At 39.8% G+C, this 17,198-nt stretch overlaps 1 protein-coding gene across 5 annotated transcripts in view; it reads right to left on the bottom strand.

Annotated features, from left to right (window-relative positions):
* The window catches only part of Agk (acylglycerol kinase), a 76,503-nt gene extending 59,888 nt beyond the window's left edge, over window positions 1-16,615 (bottom strand). For 2 of the 5 annotated variants that reach the window (XM_026405401.2, XM_026405402.2), the window contains exons 1-2: window positions 16,573-16,615; window positions 11,516-11,633 (exon numbers count right to left, since the gene is read on the bottom strand). In XM_026405401.2, coding sequence (XP_026261186.2) covers window positions 11,516-11,616 — 101 coding nt within the window. In that variant the 5' untranslated portion in view covers window positions 11,617-11,633; window positions 16,573-16,615. Of the gene's footprint in view, window positions 1-11,515; window positions 11,634-15,900; window positions 16,400-16,572 lie in introns of those variants that run through there. The other 3 variants (XM_026405398.2, XM_026405400.2, XM_026405399.2) reach the window with 3 other exon arrangements.
* Between the last annotated feature and the right edge of the window lie 583 nt (window positions 16,616-17,198).

Below are 17,198 nucleotides of genomic sequence, written 5' to 3' on the forward strand. Positions count from 1 at the left end.
TCAGAGCTGTAACCACCAGCCAATTTGTCAATGATTTCTACTCCTACCCAATTCTCATAAGTTCTCTACTGATAACTTTCATGGTTCATTCACTTCTCCCCATTTTCTGCTCTTTTTATCATCCATTCATTTCCATCCAACAGTCCAATTTAAACATTCTATGCCAGATACTTTTCCATATGCTGTGTAACATTCACTTTACTAGGAAACTAGTTCCTTCTGTTTGGCCATTATAAATTTGCATGTGCAATTATAAGCAAATGCATATTGGGATTCAGTTATATATAATCAAGCACTTGAGCTTATTTACATAGAAAAAGAGAAGACAGAAATCATTACATAGATTATGAAGCTATTCAAGAAGAAAGCACTAGATGAGAGAGTCCCTTTACAACTCCCTCCTGCCTAACAAGTTCTCTATAAATAGTCCGCATGAAATGATATTCACTTTGGGATTCAGGACACATGATGGATCTGGGCAGCTTCTGACCTACAAACACAGAAGTTAGGAGCAACTATTGTCAGTATTTTTCCTGTTCTACAAACATAAATATTTAAGATGCTGATTACAACCTAGAAAGGAGCTAGTTTTAGCATCAGCTATGATTATTCTCTTCAGTGCTTGGAACAACTAAAACCACTGATCTGAAAATCTCTAAAACTTATGTGAAGTCAACAAAATATAACTTAAATATACCTACTGCCTTTCCAGCTCAGCACCCCCCAGTAAACATGAGGAAAAGGATAAATAGTACAGATTTTTTGAAAAAAAAAAAAGAAATCTGCTTTTCAGATAATCTAACAAAGGAGTTGAAAGGAAAGTGAATATAATTAAACTTCATTGTACTTAAAAAAAAAAAAAAAAAGGTTTCCTTATTCCCTATCAAATCTGGGCTGACAGGCATGTAATTTAATTGCCCATAAATGAGCTTCTTTAAATAGCACCCATTAATACCCCAATTTCAGCATCAGCCTGTGCAGAGAGAGAAAAAGGTGAACTTTGAAGTGGCTAAAAAGCAAAACAAACAGCTTTCTCGAATTTGCAACAAAATCTGCAATGAGGAAAAGCAGGAAGGGAGATTACGTTTTCTTATCAGCTGCTGTGGAGGCAGTTAGGCCCCAAGCCACTGCCTGTAGTCAGGCTACTCCCAACAGGTGTTAAGATAAAACATGTGCTTTGTCAGAAATCTCAGAGACACTGAAAAACAAAGCACAAGACATTCCTGAAATCATATTCTGAACTAAAAGAAAAATGAGACTAGTCAAGTGTGACTCATGCATAATTTACCCCTCGAATCTAACACATTCCATCCAGATATCCTGTCAGGGTCTCAAACTCAGCATTACCTAAAACAGAATGTAAAGGCTCCACCTCAAACCAATTCTTCCCTCTTTCTATATCACCAATTATCCTAGTCTTGAGGCTAGAAAAGGGTTTCTTCCACATTCTTCTCCTTCAACCAAACACCCAATCACCTAGCAATATAACTGTTAGCTTGACTTTTTTTCCTTTTTTTTTTTTTTTGTGTGTGTGTGTGTGTGTGCATGTGTGCTTTGCTGAGGCTCAAACTCAGGGTCTTGTGCATGGCAGTCAAGCTACATCCCCAGTCCAATAGCTAGCACTTACCAAGCACTTACCAAAGGCTAACTTACAAGCCCAGCACAGTAGCAGGCACTTAACACATATCCCCTCATCCAATCCTTACAACTAGCCTGCCAAATAGATTTGTTTTGAAGTAAGGCTCAGAGTTTAAGTTGATTAAGTAACTTAACAAGGCCACATAGCTAATAAGTAGGGGAAACCCAAACCAAAAGATGCCCATCTGCTTCAACACCCATGCTCACAAATTATTCACACTACCACCATCTCACATCCACATTTTTATTTTTCCATTCCTGATGCCAACCCTATGCTCCAGGCCTCTATTATCTTTCTGACAACTTTCAACTTTCATGCCTTTCTCCTCAAATGTACCAGGGACAGGGGTGCTGGATTAACCTTGCTGAGTGCTACTTTGTTCCTGACATTCTTCTCCCCTTCAGATCTTCACTATTCCCTAAATACTACAGACTTCTTGTAGTCAAGCCTTCCGCAACTGGTTTCCCTAAATCCTACTGAAAACATGCCATTCTACAAACCACTCAAACTCCTCACCAATTTCCATACACTGCATTTCCGTTTTCTGCCTCTGCTTGAGGAATACCACCTAGAACACTGGGCCACTCAGTGTACAAGGTCTGACTGAAAAGGACATCATTATGATGCTTTCACAGTTGAGAAGGAAAAAGCCAGGGGAAAAAAAAAATGCTATTTCTGATTGAGAGTGTTCTTTGTGCCAAGCACTGTTCCAAAAAGGTCTGCATGACAACCCAAAGAGATGGGTACTATTACTATCTCCAGTTTATAAACAGAGAGCTGACATAGAGAGAGGGTAGGAAACTTACCCAGGGTTTCATTGATGGGGTTCCACACAGTGGGGTTCTACAGCCCCCTCTTATTCATTCTGCTTCAGGGAACTCTCAGAAGTGATCCTTCTTAACTATCTTATGGGTGGATTAGCTAATCCCATCTGAATCCACTGGTCGATCTTAATATCACTAACAACAGGTCATCCAGTCACCATGTGCCTCCTAAAGTGATTGCACATGAAATCCACCATACGCCTAACAAGAATTTTTGCCAAATAAGAAACCAGAATCCAATTATGCCTCTGATCAGAGCACCTCCAACTTCAGTCACCTGGAAGTCTGGCTAAAAGGGCAAATTCTGACTCAGCAAGTTGGATTAGGATCTAAGATTTAGCATGACTTAGAGCTCCCAGAAGGTGCTGACCTGATGGATCCTGGCCAATATGAGAGGAGCAAAGCTCTAGCACCTGGATCTAGTCCTCAGCTGACAAGACCCAGGAGGGCTAGAGGAACAAATGCATGCATGGCTGCAGCCAAAACAAGGCATGGGAGACACAGGCCTCAGGTGCAAAAGCTAAGGGCATGCCAAAAAATACAGTCATGGAGCTAAATATCTTACAAAATAAAAAAAGAATGTCAAAAGCCTGTAACATACATTATCACAATTTTCAATAAAGTCACCAGGTTTTCTTTGTGCCTTGTGCTCTAGTATATGGCTCTGCGCATCAGTAAACACCGCACACAGGCTATCTGACAAATCCAGGGTATGAAAAATTCTACATGGCAAATATAGTACTGATTTCCAAAATAATTATTATGAGAAGGAGGAGAATCATGGTTCAAGACACTTTAGAGGTTGGCACTAACTGCAAAGTATAAAACTTGTTTTGATATTGATTCAAATGAAATTCACTGTAAACCATAATTTGGGGACAATTAAAAATATGTAAATACAGACATAGGTAATATAATTTTAATTTTGTTAGGTTCCTGATAAGGACACTGTGACTTAATTTTTCAAGTCCTTACTTACTGGAGATAAAGTACTGAAGTGTTTGTGGTTAAAATGATATAAAATGTGAGATTTGTTTTAAAACAGTCCAGTCAAAAAGCAGAGGACAAAGAAGATTAGTGTGTTAAAAGGGAAAATTCCTTAGGCCAATTAAATCTAGTAGAGTTTATATGAGCAAAGCAAAAATGATTCATGAGTCAGGCATCTCCCAGAACCAGAACAGATTCTAGAACTTCAGCCACCAGGGTGATCTGGCAGCATTTACAGAGAAACAGAAATGAGATACAAAAAACAACCCAACTGACTAAAGATTGGTTCATCAACCAGCCAATTGGCTACAGCATAGTTGATAGCTTACAGTTAGTTCACTGGCTACAGGGCTAATCAACCAAAGCGCAGTTACCACAATTAAACTCTCTATTGGCTTGGTCTGTTGTTCCCAGTACTGGTGCCTAGTCCAGATCAACAGCCTCTTACAACATGTTAAAATTTGTTTTAGCTGGGTGATGTCACATGGGGACTCACTCTATCATTGTAATTTTTGTGTTTAAAATTTCTATGATAAAATTTTTAAAAAATTAATCCTTTTTTTTCCTTAGACACCCTACCATTTACTTTAAACCCCTCAGGACATAGTGCATGCTGCCTTATACATCTATTGTAAAAATAGATTTTCAATTTGTGCTGTCATTATCTCATTTAAACATCAAAATAATGCTTGGACATATTATACAGACGAACAAAAGTGACATTCAGCAAGCTTCAATAACTTGCCCAAAGTCACATGCCTAACAACAGATAAAGGCAAGACTCAAACCCATACCTGACTGACTTGAAGCCCAGACTCTGAAGCACTGTTATAATAACCTCTCACGCCACAGGGACCTTATGACATAAGCCCTTTCAGATTATATGTAGTCTTCATATCACCAGTGTCATCTGAGACACAGTAGCCATTTTGAGGGGTCAGGATCAAAACTACCTGGTTTTGGGTCATGACTGACACTTACTTGCTGTGTGACCTTGGGCAAATTACTTAATCTGGCTGTCCCTTTTTCTTCATCTGCAGAGACCTATTATTCTCATGTTAGTGTGAGATTAATAACCATCTCATAAAGTTATTAGAAAGATAACATGAGTTACTAAATGCAAGGTGCTTAGAATCCTGTCTGGCACATGGCAATCACTGATTGTTAGATAACATTATCACCATTATCTCTAAATTCTTAATAAAATTGAATGATGCTGAACACACCTGTTAGGCAAACTTATAGCCAATTTTTTTTTCTCATTTAGAAATTGTTTTTTACCATATAACTTGAAAGGCAACTCCCACCAATGCTTAGAAAAGCCTAAGTACAGTAATCCTGATTTTCTATGTGTGGAGAAAAAAACCTTCAACAGTAATAAAAATCTATGAACCCAAGGCTCAAGACCATAGCTACATTTTCTTTGCAAACTTAATGTTAAGGGATTTATGGTATTGTGAGATTTTTAATTTCTAGGAAAGAGTACCAGGAATTCAGATAACTAGAGAAGACTGATGCTCCACCAAAATAAATAGGAGGAAGTCTTGGATCACAAGCCAAGGTTGGTGGCAGAATTGGTGTTGAAAGCATGGAGCCAAATAGTAAACTGAGAACTTGGAGCCAAAACTAAGCAGGAGCAGAGCCACTGTTAACTACCGAGCCAAGCAGGTTAGTTGAGAAGGAGTGCCATGGCTCATTGGCCAAAACCACAGGAAGACACACCAGAGCCAGCATAAGCACGGACAAGGTTCCAGTGATGACAGGAACAATCTGAGCTCGAGTCAGAAGGACAGGGTTTGGATATGGCTTACTGGCCAGAACTGCTTACGCCCCGCCTCTTTTGTGGTTGTCAGTCTTCAAACTAGACTTTTCCAAGTTGTTTTGTTACACATGGAAGGTGTAACAGAAGGTCTTATTAGACCATCTGGCAGGTCCTTGTTTTCCTGCTCCATTAGCTGTCTCTCAAGTCACTCATTGCCCAGTCACCATCAGTATTTATGTAATCCCAAAGTAGTATTGATTATATCAATATACTCACACTAACATTTATCAAACTTTTACATCTAGCAGACACTAAGCTAAAAATTTCACAGTTATCTTATTCAAAGCTTTAATGTCCCAATGAGATGCTATTATCATCCCCATTCTACAGATGAGAGCCCAGAGTCACACTGCTTTCAAGTGTCAATTCTGTCTGAGTCCAGAGACAACTTTTATACTATACTGCCTCCTTTCTTATGCTGCTTTCTCTACTTTCTATTAGCAGATTCTTTGCTACTGAAAGGACTGGCAATGAGTGGGAAGCTATTGCAGGTAAACTGCTGACATGATGAACTGAGCAACCTGGAACATCATCTTCCCCAGGGAACCCAGAAAGCTCGGTAAGAGCAGTTGAAGAGGAATGAGCAATACTTAAATTCTCTTTACTTTCAGCAAACAGGGCCATTTCCTCCTCTTCAATCACTCTTACTGAGTTGAGAGCAGTCCCCGCTGCTCCTGTCAACTACTGCGACCTGCTGTGGGGAAATTATGCAGAAGAAAAAGAAAGCATAGACTTTGTCTTTGAAACTTGGGAGAAGGGAGAAAAAAGAAGAGGGAGGAATTCCCAATAGAGAAGAAAATGTTGGTATACTATTAACTATCACTGGTGGAATAAAACCTGCAAATAAATACCTGATATCAAAAGAGAAATTAAAGGCAGAAATAAAAAAGAAACAGAATAAAAATAAATTAAAATATGCAATTCTTCCCAACTCTACTACAAAAAGTTTTTTTTCCTATTTACACAGAATCTCAAGAGATTCTCAAGAGACACAGATCTGGTCGATAAAAACATGATGGCCCCCAAATCTATATATCATAACTGAAAACAACATGCAGTTACAATCATAGAGTGAGAAGGGAAACTGGGGGACACCAGCATTGGAAGGACAAGCAGAGCAAGAAGACACCTCAAAGGTAAATGAAAGTGATACAGTTGAAGAGAATCAAATGTGGTAAATCAAGATTGAAAAATACCCATTTAATTTAATAATTAAGAAACCACTCATCTCAAGAGCATGAACAACAACAAAAAAAAGAGCATGAACAATCAAATGACAGACTATATACCAAATTTTATTAAGCTTATTCTGAAATGGACGTAGAGATTGCCAGTGTGAGGTACATATTCAAAAATGGCATAAAGGGAAGGGGGCGGATGGTAAAGGAATGGGAATACCCCAATGTGCAAAGACACATTCAAGCCTGGAAGGGTTCTGACAAACAGGAGAAAGAAGCAGAAAGTGAAGACGATATAAGTGAAGACAACAGGGTAAGGATGGGATGTGACTGAGAGCTTAGAGGGGCTGGGCAGGAGGCAAATCCATCCACTGAGACAGAAAGAGAACAGAAGCATGCATGCAGGGATACATGCCCAGTGTTTTTAATTTTCTCTTTAAAGTCAGAGTTAAGTTGCCTAAGAATGAGCAAAGAGAAAATAGAACAGGAAATGGAGGAATTAATGAATATTTTAAAATAAATTTGGTGGAAAATGAAAGAGAAATCTGACTACAGATTTAGTGCATTATTTCCTTCAGGATGAAGGTTTGGGAAGTGGACAATCAACACAAGTGATATCCTGCCTGAGCCCTCATCCCTTCATTCTTTTGTGTGTTCCCTCTTCCACAAACACAATGTGTCAAGTACCTTCTATGTGCTGGGCCTTAGGGACAACATGAGCAAAACAAACAGGGCCCCTACCTTTAGAGTTTTATAACATAAGAGAAGAAACCAACAGGAAAAAACTGACTTTTATACAGGAGTTCACAGCCATGGAGAAAATATAGAAAGATTGCCTAACTCAAAATTGAAGGGACAGAGAAGACTTCCTCTGAGAAATAACAACATTTGAGACCTGAAGAAATGGTAGTTGCCTTGGAAAGAAGTGAGTGTGCCCAGAGGGAATAACATGCAGAAAACCCTCCAAGGAACCCTGAAACAGAAAGAACAATTCATTTCAGAAGACCTGCAAGTTCCACATGCTAACTGTAGAGTAAGGCAAGGCTGAAGATGGGGCAAACTCATGTACAGCTGGTAAGAATAGTGGACTTGACCCTAAAAGCAACAGTAATCTTCACTTGTAAAAGAACACTCTGGCAATGGTGTGTCAAAAACCTTAGAAACAGGCAAGAGTAGTACAAGGTGAACAGCGAGGGGCTAGTAAGGATCCAGGTGAGAAAATGGATGGTAGTGTGGATGAGGGTGGTGACAATGAAGTCAGACAGAAGAAAGTGAACATGTTAAGAGATCTGAGGTGCAAAACCACCTAAAATACATAAGCCAGATGTGGGGAATGAGGATAAGAAGTGGAGTGTGATGTCCAAATTCCTAGTTTGGGAAACTAGATGGATGGTGAGTGATACCAATTACTAAGAAGAAATAGGTTTGGTAGGAAAGCTTTTTTTTAATTTAATTTTTTTTGTTGTTTATTTGTTTGTTTGTTTAAGTTTGTTGAATTTGAGGCACCTGTGAAGCACCCAAGGAGACATTAAGCAATTGAAGTTATGATCGGGTCAGAAGCTCAGAAAAGAGCTTTATGGAGACAAAAGTTAGGGAGTCAGAGGCAAGGGGGAAATAGTGTTTCAAGAATAGTCAGTAGTGTCTAAAAAGGACAAGAGATAAAACTGATGAAAATAATTCTAATGAAGACTGAATAGGATGTATCATGAGTAGGAAGTAAACAAGAAGTTCAGCTATGATGAGAGAAAGGAATTGGGAGATGGAAAAGGCCAGACAGGAAAGGTGAAAATGGAGTTAAGAAGTGTATATGATGTGTTGGATTGAGGAATCCAGAAGAGTGAAAAGTAGGGAAAAGTGATTAGAAAGAAACCAGGAAGGCCACAAAGTTTTGATAACACTGAAGAATGGGAGTAAGAGAATAAGAAAACTGGAGTAATAGAGGCTATAATGGGACTAGGATGCCAAAGTTCCATATTTCAGAAGTGGAATGGGAGTAAGTGATGTTCAGGTTTAGCATTCAACCAGTGCCAGGTAGGGAGTGTGAAAGAAGGCACAGCAGTGGTCAAAGTTCCAGGAATAGAGGACGATGGATTTGGCAATTTCTTGGCTATGATATCAAAGCACAGGGGAAAAAAAAAAAAAAAAAAGGCAACAATAGCAAAAGTAGACAATGGCACTATATCAAGCTTTAAAACTTCTATGCACCAAAGAACAAAGTCAGCACACTGAAACAAAGATATACAGAAAGGTAACAAAGAGCTGGGATGTAGGTCGGGGTAGAGCAACTGCCTAGTATGGACAAAACCCTAGGTTCAATCCTCAGTACTGCCAAAAAAAAAAAAAAAAATGCTCAAAGCCGTAAAAAATATTTGCAAATTCTATATCTCCTAAGGAGTTAATATCCAGGAAATATAAAGAATTTCTACAGTTCAAAATAAATAAATAGCCTAACTAAAAAGAGGGCAAAGGACTTGAACAGACATTTCTCCAAAGATGACATAGAAATGGCTGAAAGATATATGAAAAAATATTTCATATCATTAATCTATAGACAAAGCAAATCAAAACCACAATGACATATCACCTCACTACCATTAGAATGGCATTACTATTTAAAAAACCAAAATAGCATGTTAGTGAGGATGGAGAGGGAGAAATTGGAACCCTTGTGCACTGTTAGTGGAATTGTAAAATGATGCTGCTGCTATGGGAAACAGTAGAAAGGTTCCTTAAAAACTTAAAAATAGAATCACCATATGATCCAGCAATCCCACTTCTGGGTATGTATCTGAAAGAATGGCAAGCAGAATCTTAAAGAGCTATCTGTACACCCAAGTTCACTGCAGTATGATTCATAGTAGGCAAGAGAGAGAAGGAAACCAAATGTCCAATGACAAATACATGGATAAAGAAAATGTAGTAAATATATGCAATAGAATATTAACTAGTCAGCTTTTAAGAGAAGGAAATCATCATGCCACATGTTATAAGATGGAAGAAACTTGAGAGCATTTTGCTAAGTAAAATAGGCCAGTCACAAAAAAAAAAAAAAAAAAATATATATATATATATATATATATGATTCCACACATACAAGGGACCTAAAGAATCAAATTCATAGAAACAGAAAGCACAATGGTAGCTCCAGGAGCTCCAGGGAGGGGAGGAATGAAGAATTGATGTTCAGTGAGTACTGAGTATCAGTTTTGTAAAACAAAGAAGTTCTAGGAATCCTAGAAATATGAATATACTTAACACTAAGAACCTGTACATTCACAAATGGTTAATGTGGTCAAGTTTATGTGTTTTTCACAAGTTAAAAATAAGTGGAGGGCTGGGGTAGTGGCTCAGTGGCAAAGCGCTTGCCTAGCATGCAACAGGCACTGGGTTCGATCCCCAAAACCACATAATAAATAAATAAATAAGGAAAGAAAGAAAGAAAGATATTGTATCCATCTACAACTAAAAAATATTAAAATAAATAAAAATAAATAGATGGAGCTAAACAGTATCAAAGCAGGCAGAAGAAAAGTTTGAGAAAAAGAAACACAAAAGGACAACAGGGGTTTTGCATTTGGGATGGCAACCTTGAATGTCAAAGGTGGAGACAGAGCAAAATGACTGGCTCCTACCACAGCAAATTCAAGCTATTTCAGAACAAATTTAGAGTGAGGCCTCTTCTGGTGCCAGAGACCTAATGGCCCTTTTCAAAGTCTCAAGACTCTAAGGGCAAAAAAATATTACAGTACCTCCGAAGACATCCTGAACAGGGGTCACAGCTACTTAAATTTCACCTAGTCAAGGAAGCAGCAGGAACTCCCAGTGAGTGGGAGCATCCTCTGACCCAGTTGATCATGGTCTAGCTCAGAGTTCCTGCAAGGGAGGTACAGAAGCCTCCTTTAACAGAAGCTCATGTTAGTTAAAAAAGGGAGGAGAAGCCAAATACTACATGTATCATATTTTATTTATTAAAAAATCTATGCTGTCCTTGTCTTTTCTGATATTACTGTCTTTTCTGATATAAATTTCTGAGGTCTGCTTATTTCATTAGATGCTAAATAATGAAATTTAAATGCTTAGTCTTGATAATACTTAGAAAAGAAGATGCTCCAACATATACAGTTGCAGAACAGAAGATACCATGCTACATCATAAAGTCATTTCTGACAGTGGTAAATTAAAAACAATCACAAAAGTATCCATGTGACTCTCTTCCAATGAGGAAACCTACAATACAAAGCACAGCCATTCTGTTTTCTGTTTTACATAGATTCAGTGTTGCTATAGACTTAAGATGTAGCACTTAATTCGCAAAAGACTGCGACCCATTGGCTGTTTAATAGTTTCTATGATTTTTTATATAAAAAAAATTAAAAATTCTCTGTTGATTTAAATCTTATTTCCATATTAAAAGGGAAAAGGAGCTCCAGCACATTCTTCTCCCTCCAAGGCTAATAAATATACATAATTGCACTGAATTCCTTATTCAAACAAAAGGCTTGAAAGTTTTTGTTTCATTGAAATTGACCTAGGTTAATGGGATAGATGGAGATGGTCAGAGGGGATGGAAGAAACAGCTGGTAAGTATCTAGCAACCAGAGTGATGGCAGATCAAGAGATCATACTAAGAAAGGGCAGGAACAAAATTCTAAGGAGATATTTTTCACAAGTTAAAAATAAGTGGAGGGCTGGGGTAGGGACACATTATATGTGTCCTAATTCCTGTCTGAACTTGAAAGAGGACTTTACTTTTTGTGTGATAGGCCTCAATTTCTTCAACTACAAATAAAATGAATAAAAACAGCTTCACTTCCAATCTCATTAGAATAATCCATATCTATTGAAGTATGAGTGTAATAGCTCCATATAATTTTAAATGTATAGAACTGGTTACAATAAGAAATCTTTGTCTTGGCTTTTGGCTTGAATGAGTTTTTTTTGTTTGATTGTTTTTACATCACAGTATTTTAGAGGGAAAAGAACTGCTGGGTAAAACTTCAACCTGAGGCTCTTTAAGGCTGTTTTGCGGTTGGAGAGCAGGTGGGGTGGGACTGTTGATATTTACCAGTGTTTCCCGTAGAGCCAGTGGCCTCCCCATGTCAGCAGGCAGAGCCCAGCTGTGGTTTTCTTCCAATGATTTCGGAGTGTTTTAAAGAAGACAGTCATCTTCTCCTGGAGATCTGCTAGATGAATAGAAACAGGAAAATAAAAATATAAGTATCAAAGTAATCATGTAGCATCTGATTGCTCCTTTCCATTCCTTCACCCTCTCTCTTCTTCCTCTTCCCCTGCTGGGTTTCCTCCTTATCACTTCTGCTCTGCCTCTTCTCATCTTTTCCCTTCTAGTTTCATCATCATCATCTTCTCACTCACCAACATTTATTTTCTTCTTCCTTCACATCTTTCTACCTGAACTACATTCTTCTTTCTCAGATCACTAGTTCCTCATTGTAGGAGAAGGAAGAAGGAGGGGCATGAAGAAAGGAAGAGGATTACCAGACTTCTCCTGGCTTTTCTGTATTCTTTATTTTTTATAGTTGTAGTTGGACATAATACCTTTATTTTATTCATTTATTTATTTTTATGTGGTGCTGAGGATTGAACCCAGGGCCTTGCATGTGCAAGGCGAGTACTCTACCACTGAGCCATAACCCCAGCCTCCTTTTCTGTCTTCTTAAAGTCTCATTATATGACTGTTTAAGAGTGTTTGCCCATTAGACATAAAGAATTCAACAATATGTTCGTAAGAGTTTATTCAAAACAGAGGAGCACACCAGGCCTCCAATAGGAAAATAAGCAGAGAGGAAATGCACAGGGCTATGAAGAAATGCCCAACTTACTCGGTAATCAAAGATATGCAAATCACAAAGCAGTATCATTATTTATCTATAAAATTAATAAAAAATTTTAAATTATATTCACTGATGACAAAATACAGTTAGGTAGACATTCTCATATATTCCTATAAGGAAAGTTAAATAGCACAACTTTACTAAAATTCAAAGTGATAAATACAGACATATTCTATTTGTTTTCTCCATGGCACTATCATTTGATGATACTTAAGTTTATTTGTTAATTTGTTAATCAGTTTATCCCATTGGAATATAAACCCCATGAGAGTAAGGACTTTGTTCTAGTTACTGCTGAATTCTATGCCTTAAGTAAGATCTGGCACATAATGACTATTTAAGAAATATCTATTGAATAAGTCACATAATGGCTATTTAAGAAATATCTATTGAATAAGTCATGTGGTATCAAATATTCCTTTTTTACTGGGAATTTTTACAGATGTGGAAAAACTCAAAATATAACATAAGTAAAATTAACAGGATAAAAGCCATATATAATTAGTATTATCCCACGATGTACAAATATGAACATAAATTGAAAAAAATATCAATACAAATAAATAAAAACAACTTTTTAAGTAATTTCCTCTATGTTGTGGGATGGTGGGTGATGCTTATTTTTAAAATTGTAATATATATGCTAAGTTTTCTTAAAATAAATATAAATTATTTTCTACAGAGATTAAAAATTTAAACAAAAAATTTTATTACTATGGATGAGTGAGGTAAATAGACCAGAGGAGGAAAAAGCCACTTCCATTGAAGAGACCAGTTCTTTTATTATTCTCTATCTGCCTTTCATTAAAATTCCTCACAAGAAAAAATATCCTTACTGCATTCAGAAACGAAGGCAGCATAAGGGAGCCCACCTTGCTATGAGTCCTGCACAACACCCAGGCTGCTGGAGAAAGGGCCCTGAAGGCCTACTGAGTGGTATGCTCCTTCCTCTCCATACTGCCCTACACCACTCCTTCACTTAAGAGGACTTTAATAAACAACATATGTGCCAGGCTCTGTACTAGGAGCTAGGGCAGAGAAAAGTCAGACCCATTCTCAAGGACTGACAACTAATAAGCCCTTGATTCCTACACAATTATGGTTGCAATACAGTGGGATAAATGTTGAGGGGTGAGCAAGGCTCAGTGCGAGTCTACAAGAAGGGAGCTAACTTGAACTGGTTCTCACAAGGGAGCCATGCAGGGTCAGTAAAGTCTTTCCTGAGTATAGAAGAATGTGGCATCGTTACCAAAGTCAAGAGGGTGCTATGTGAATGCTATGATCTAAATGTTTGTGACCCTCTAAAATGCCTGTATTGAAGTCCTAATCCCCAACAATATGCTATTAGGACATAGGGCCTTTGAGAGGTAACTAGGTCATGAGGGTGGCACCCAATGAATGAGATTAGTGAGCCCATAAGAAACCAGAGAGATCCCTCCACCCCATCATATTAGGACACAAGAAGAGGGCCCTCAGCAGGTACCTAAACATGCTAGCCTCTTAGTTTCAGATTTCTAGCCTCCAGAAATGTGAGAACTAAATTTGTTTATGCCACCCCAGTCTATGGTATTTTTGTTACAGCAATCTGAATTATGACAGTGTATAAAAGTGAAAAGGCAGCAAGTTATGTTCAGAGAAACCCAGGTAGATAGCATAGGGAAGAAGAAATTTCTTTTTCAGCCATTGCTAGTTTCATGCCTGAGATCCCTATAAGATAAAGAGAAAAGCAAACAAAATTATTTAATGTAACTTTTATGTGACACAGAAGCTTTCAGAAACAAGACCCAAATAGGGAGGCCCATGTATTTTTATGCTAACTTTGATGAAGAGTAGATAGTTGTGCAGAAGTACAATTTGATAAAGGATAATGTTCTAATGATAATGATAGGTGGAACATAGTGAGGCCTGTTTGTTCAGATTCTTCTGTGTCCCTGTGTCTTCAGAAATAAGAGAATTCTTTTCCTCTATGTATATGATGAACACATCTCACAGGAGGGTCTAATAAAGAGGAAAATCAAAGAAGTCTTTCATGATCTGCTTCAGGGGAGAAGGGCAGGAGGTAGTCAGAGAATGACCTTCCTGCTTCTGCTGTTTCTTCAAATGCCAAGTGCCATATTATGGGGTGGTGTGTCTTGAGCCCCATCAAGAATCTGGTATGAATAAAGAACAGGGTAAACATGGTACAGCATCCTGAATAGAGATCTCAACTTTTAGTGTAGGGTCTGTTAAAATGCACAGAACTGTTAAAAACACCTATTCTTGAGCTTTACCTCCCTTCCCCGTGATCTTCATTTATTCTGAAATTTAGCCGACACCTTCATATTTTGTTTTGCATTGAACACATGGGCACTCAACCAGGGAGCCACATCCCTAGCCCTATTTTGTATTTTATTTAGAGACAGGGTCTCACTGAGTTGCTTAGTGCCTCACTTTTGTGAGGTTGGCTTTGAACTTGCGAACCTCCTGTCTCAACCTTCGGAGAGGCTGGAATTACAGGTGTACACCACCACACCCACTGTCACCTTCATTTTTAAATAGTATGCCCATAACTGTAAGGTCAACACCATACCGGACTTTGAGAAACAGTTGTTTAGAGAGAAAGGATGGTGGGAGTAGGGAGGGTTAGAAAAGACCTTGAATCCACACTAAGGACTTTGGAGTTGAAGACAATGAAAACAATTTCATGGAATTTAAGCAGGTGAGCGATATGATCATATTTCAACTGTAGTCGCAGAATGTAAAACAGACTGGTAGACACTGAAATTAAAGCTAAACAGAGCCATTAGGAAGTTTTTGCCATAATCCCTAGGCACCTAAAGGAAGGAAGGCACAAAAAAGATAGCACAAGAATGGATTCAGAGGTTTTCAGAAAATATAAATTGTTAGCACTTGGTGATCAACTGATTGTGGGAGGTGAGAGAGGAGGAACCAAGCCAGTTTTTGTGCTTAGGCAACTGGCTAGGTTTATGGAGAAAGGTAGTATGCAGCTTAAGAGACACTGAAATTGACATGCCTGTGGAGCATCCAAGTGAAAATATGCAGTGGATGGGGCTGGGGTTGTGGCTCCTTGGTAGAGCACTTGCTTAGCATTGTGTGGGGCACTGGGATCAATTCTCAGTACCACATATAAATAAACAACATAAAGGTCCATCAACAACTTAAAAAAAAAACATATTTAGAAAAAGAAAATATCCAGTGGATGTCTAGAGATAGCAGCATGAAGCTAGGGGAAACTGGGCAAAAGATACAACAGATTTGGCATTCATCACTATGGAGGTCAAGTTTGAGAAGAGTAAAACCACCCAAGGGGAATACCAATAAATTAAAAAACAATCTAAGAGTCAGTAAGGCTGTTTAAAGGTTATCCCTACCCCCAGTGGAATTCCCTTTTTGTCACAAATGAATTAATTTGTGTGTTATCCAAGTAATGTGAAAATATGCACCTATCCTAGGGTGGAAAGAGGACTGGCTCATGGGCCTAAAACTAGATTCTTGTCCTGGCTTTGTCAGTTACTAGTGGTGAGAGCCTGGGTAAGTCATTTAACTTGTTTCCATTTCTTGACCAGTAAAATAAGAATACCTCATCTGCTCTGCTTACCTGGTTTAGCAGTGAAGACCACATGTGATAGGGGGAGACTGTCATTTGTAAGTTGGAATAAACTTTATCACAATATGCAATGCGTTAGTTAACAATGCACAGTCCTTTGTATTTACCTAGAATTGCCATTCCCTCATCTCCAACTCTAAAATTTATACGTTCAAATTAACATATTTTATCTTAAGAGCCCATTTTCCTCCCTAAAGAATTCCCAAGTATTCAACCCCCTTGACGTGACAGGTCGGGGTTGCTCAGGACACCTGGAACCCCTCCCGGGCAGGTCCTCTCCATCCGCAGCACCCAACCCCGCCAAGCGCCCGAATGAATGAAGCCATCCACCCCTTCAAGGCTCGGACACCACTGGCCCCTTTTTGCAAAGGAGCACTCCGGAGCCCCAGGGGAGGAGCGAGTGAGGGTCCCCAGGCTAGCGACAGCTCTAGGACTCCAACGCAGGACACCCGACTCCCGCGGTGACCATGATTCGCGCGCCGCGCCGGCCGGGCCCAGGCTGCCACCCGCCAGCGCGCGGCCAGCTGCCCGCGAGCCGCAGCCCGCGCCGCGGGCCCAGGCCAGGCCCAGCCGCCCCGTGCCCCGCGCGCCGCGGCGGCTCCGCCCACGCCCGGGCCCTGCTAGCCGCCCGGCCCGCGCCCCGCGCGCGACTCCGGCACTCACCACCGCCCGGCCCGCTCACCGCCCTGCCTTTCCTGTGTGCTCTCTCAAGACTCCCCCGCTCGTCGGAGGGAAACCGCTGCCGCCGCCCTCGGGTTCCGCCGCGGGGCTGGAGGAGCGGGCGGGCGGGCGGGGCCGGGCTCTGCCACGCGAGGCGGCCTGGGTGGCGGGACAGCTGCCCTGGAGATGCCTGCGTCGTCTGCACTCGTTTATTCATTCTTTCATCCGTCTGTCTATCGCCCAACACTATTTTTTTGGAAAGTTCACCAAGGCAAACACTGTCTTTGGACCTGGAACTAAATCAGAAAATAAATTAACTGAATGATTAAGGCAATTTTAAATAGTGATCAGCTCCAGGAAGAAAACGAAACTGGGTGATAAAAAGGAGTGGCATGTTGGGGGGGGGGGGGGGACAATGCTGTTAGGCATCTGAGGCCTCCCAGAGAAAGGAGGGACAAAAGGTCTGAGACCCAGATGGCCCCCAGAAGCAGGCCAAGCCAAGGTCCAGAAAAGGGAGGGCCTGGCGGAGGGAACAGCCAGTGCTGCTAAGGCCCTGGCTGCTTGGCATGTTAAAGGCCAGTGTGGGTGACGCAGAGAGTTAGGGAGAAAGGACAGCAAATGAGCTGGGG

The sequence above is a fragment of the Urocitellus parryii genome, chromosome 3, assembly GCF_045843805.1.
Source record: "Urocitellus parryii isolate mUroPar1 chromosome 3, mUroPar1.hap1, whole genome shotgun sequence".
In the NCBI taxonomy this organism is placed as follows: Eukaryota; Metazoa; Chordata; class Mammalia; order Rodentia; family Sciuridae; genus Urocitellus; species Urocitellus parryii.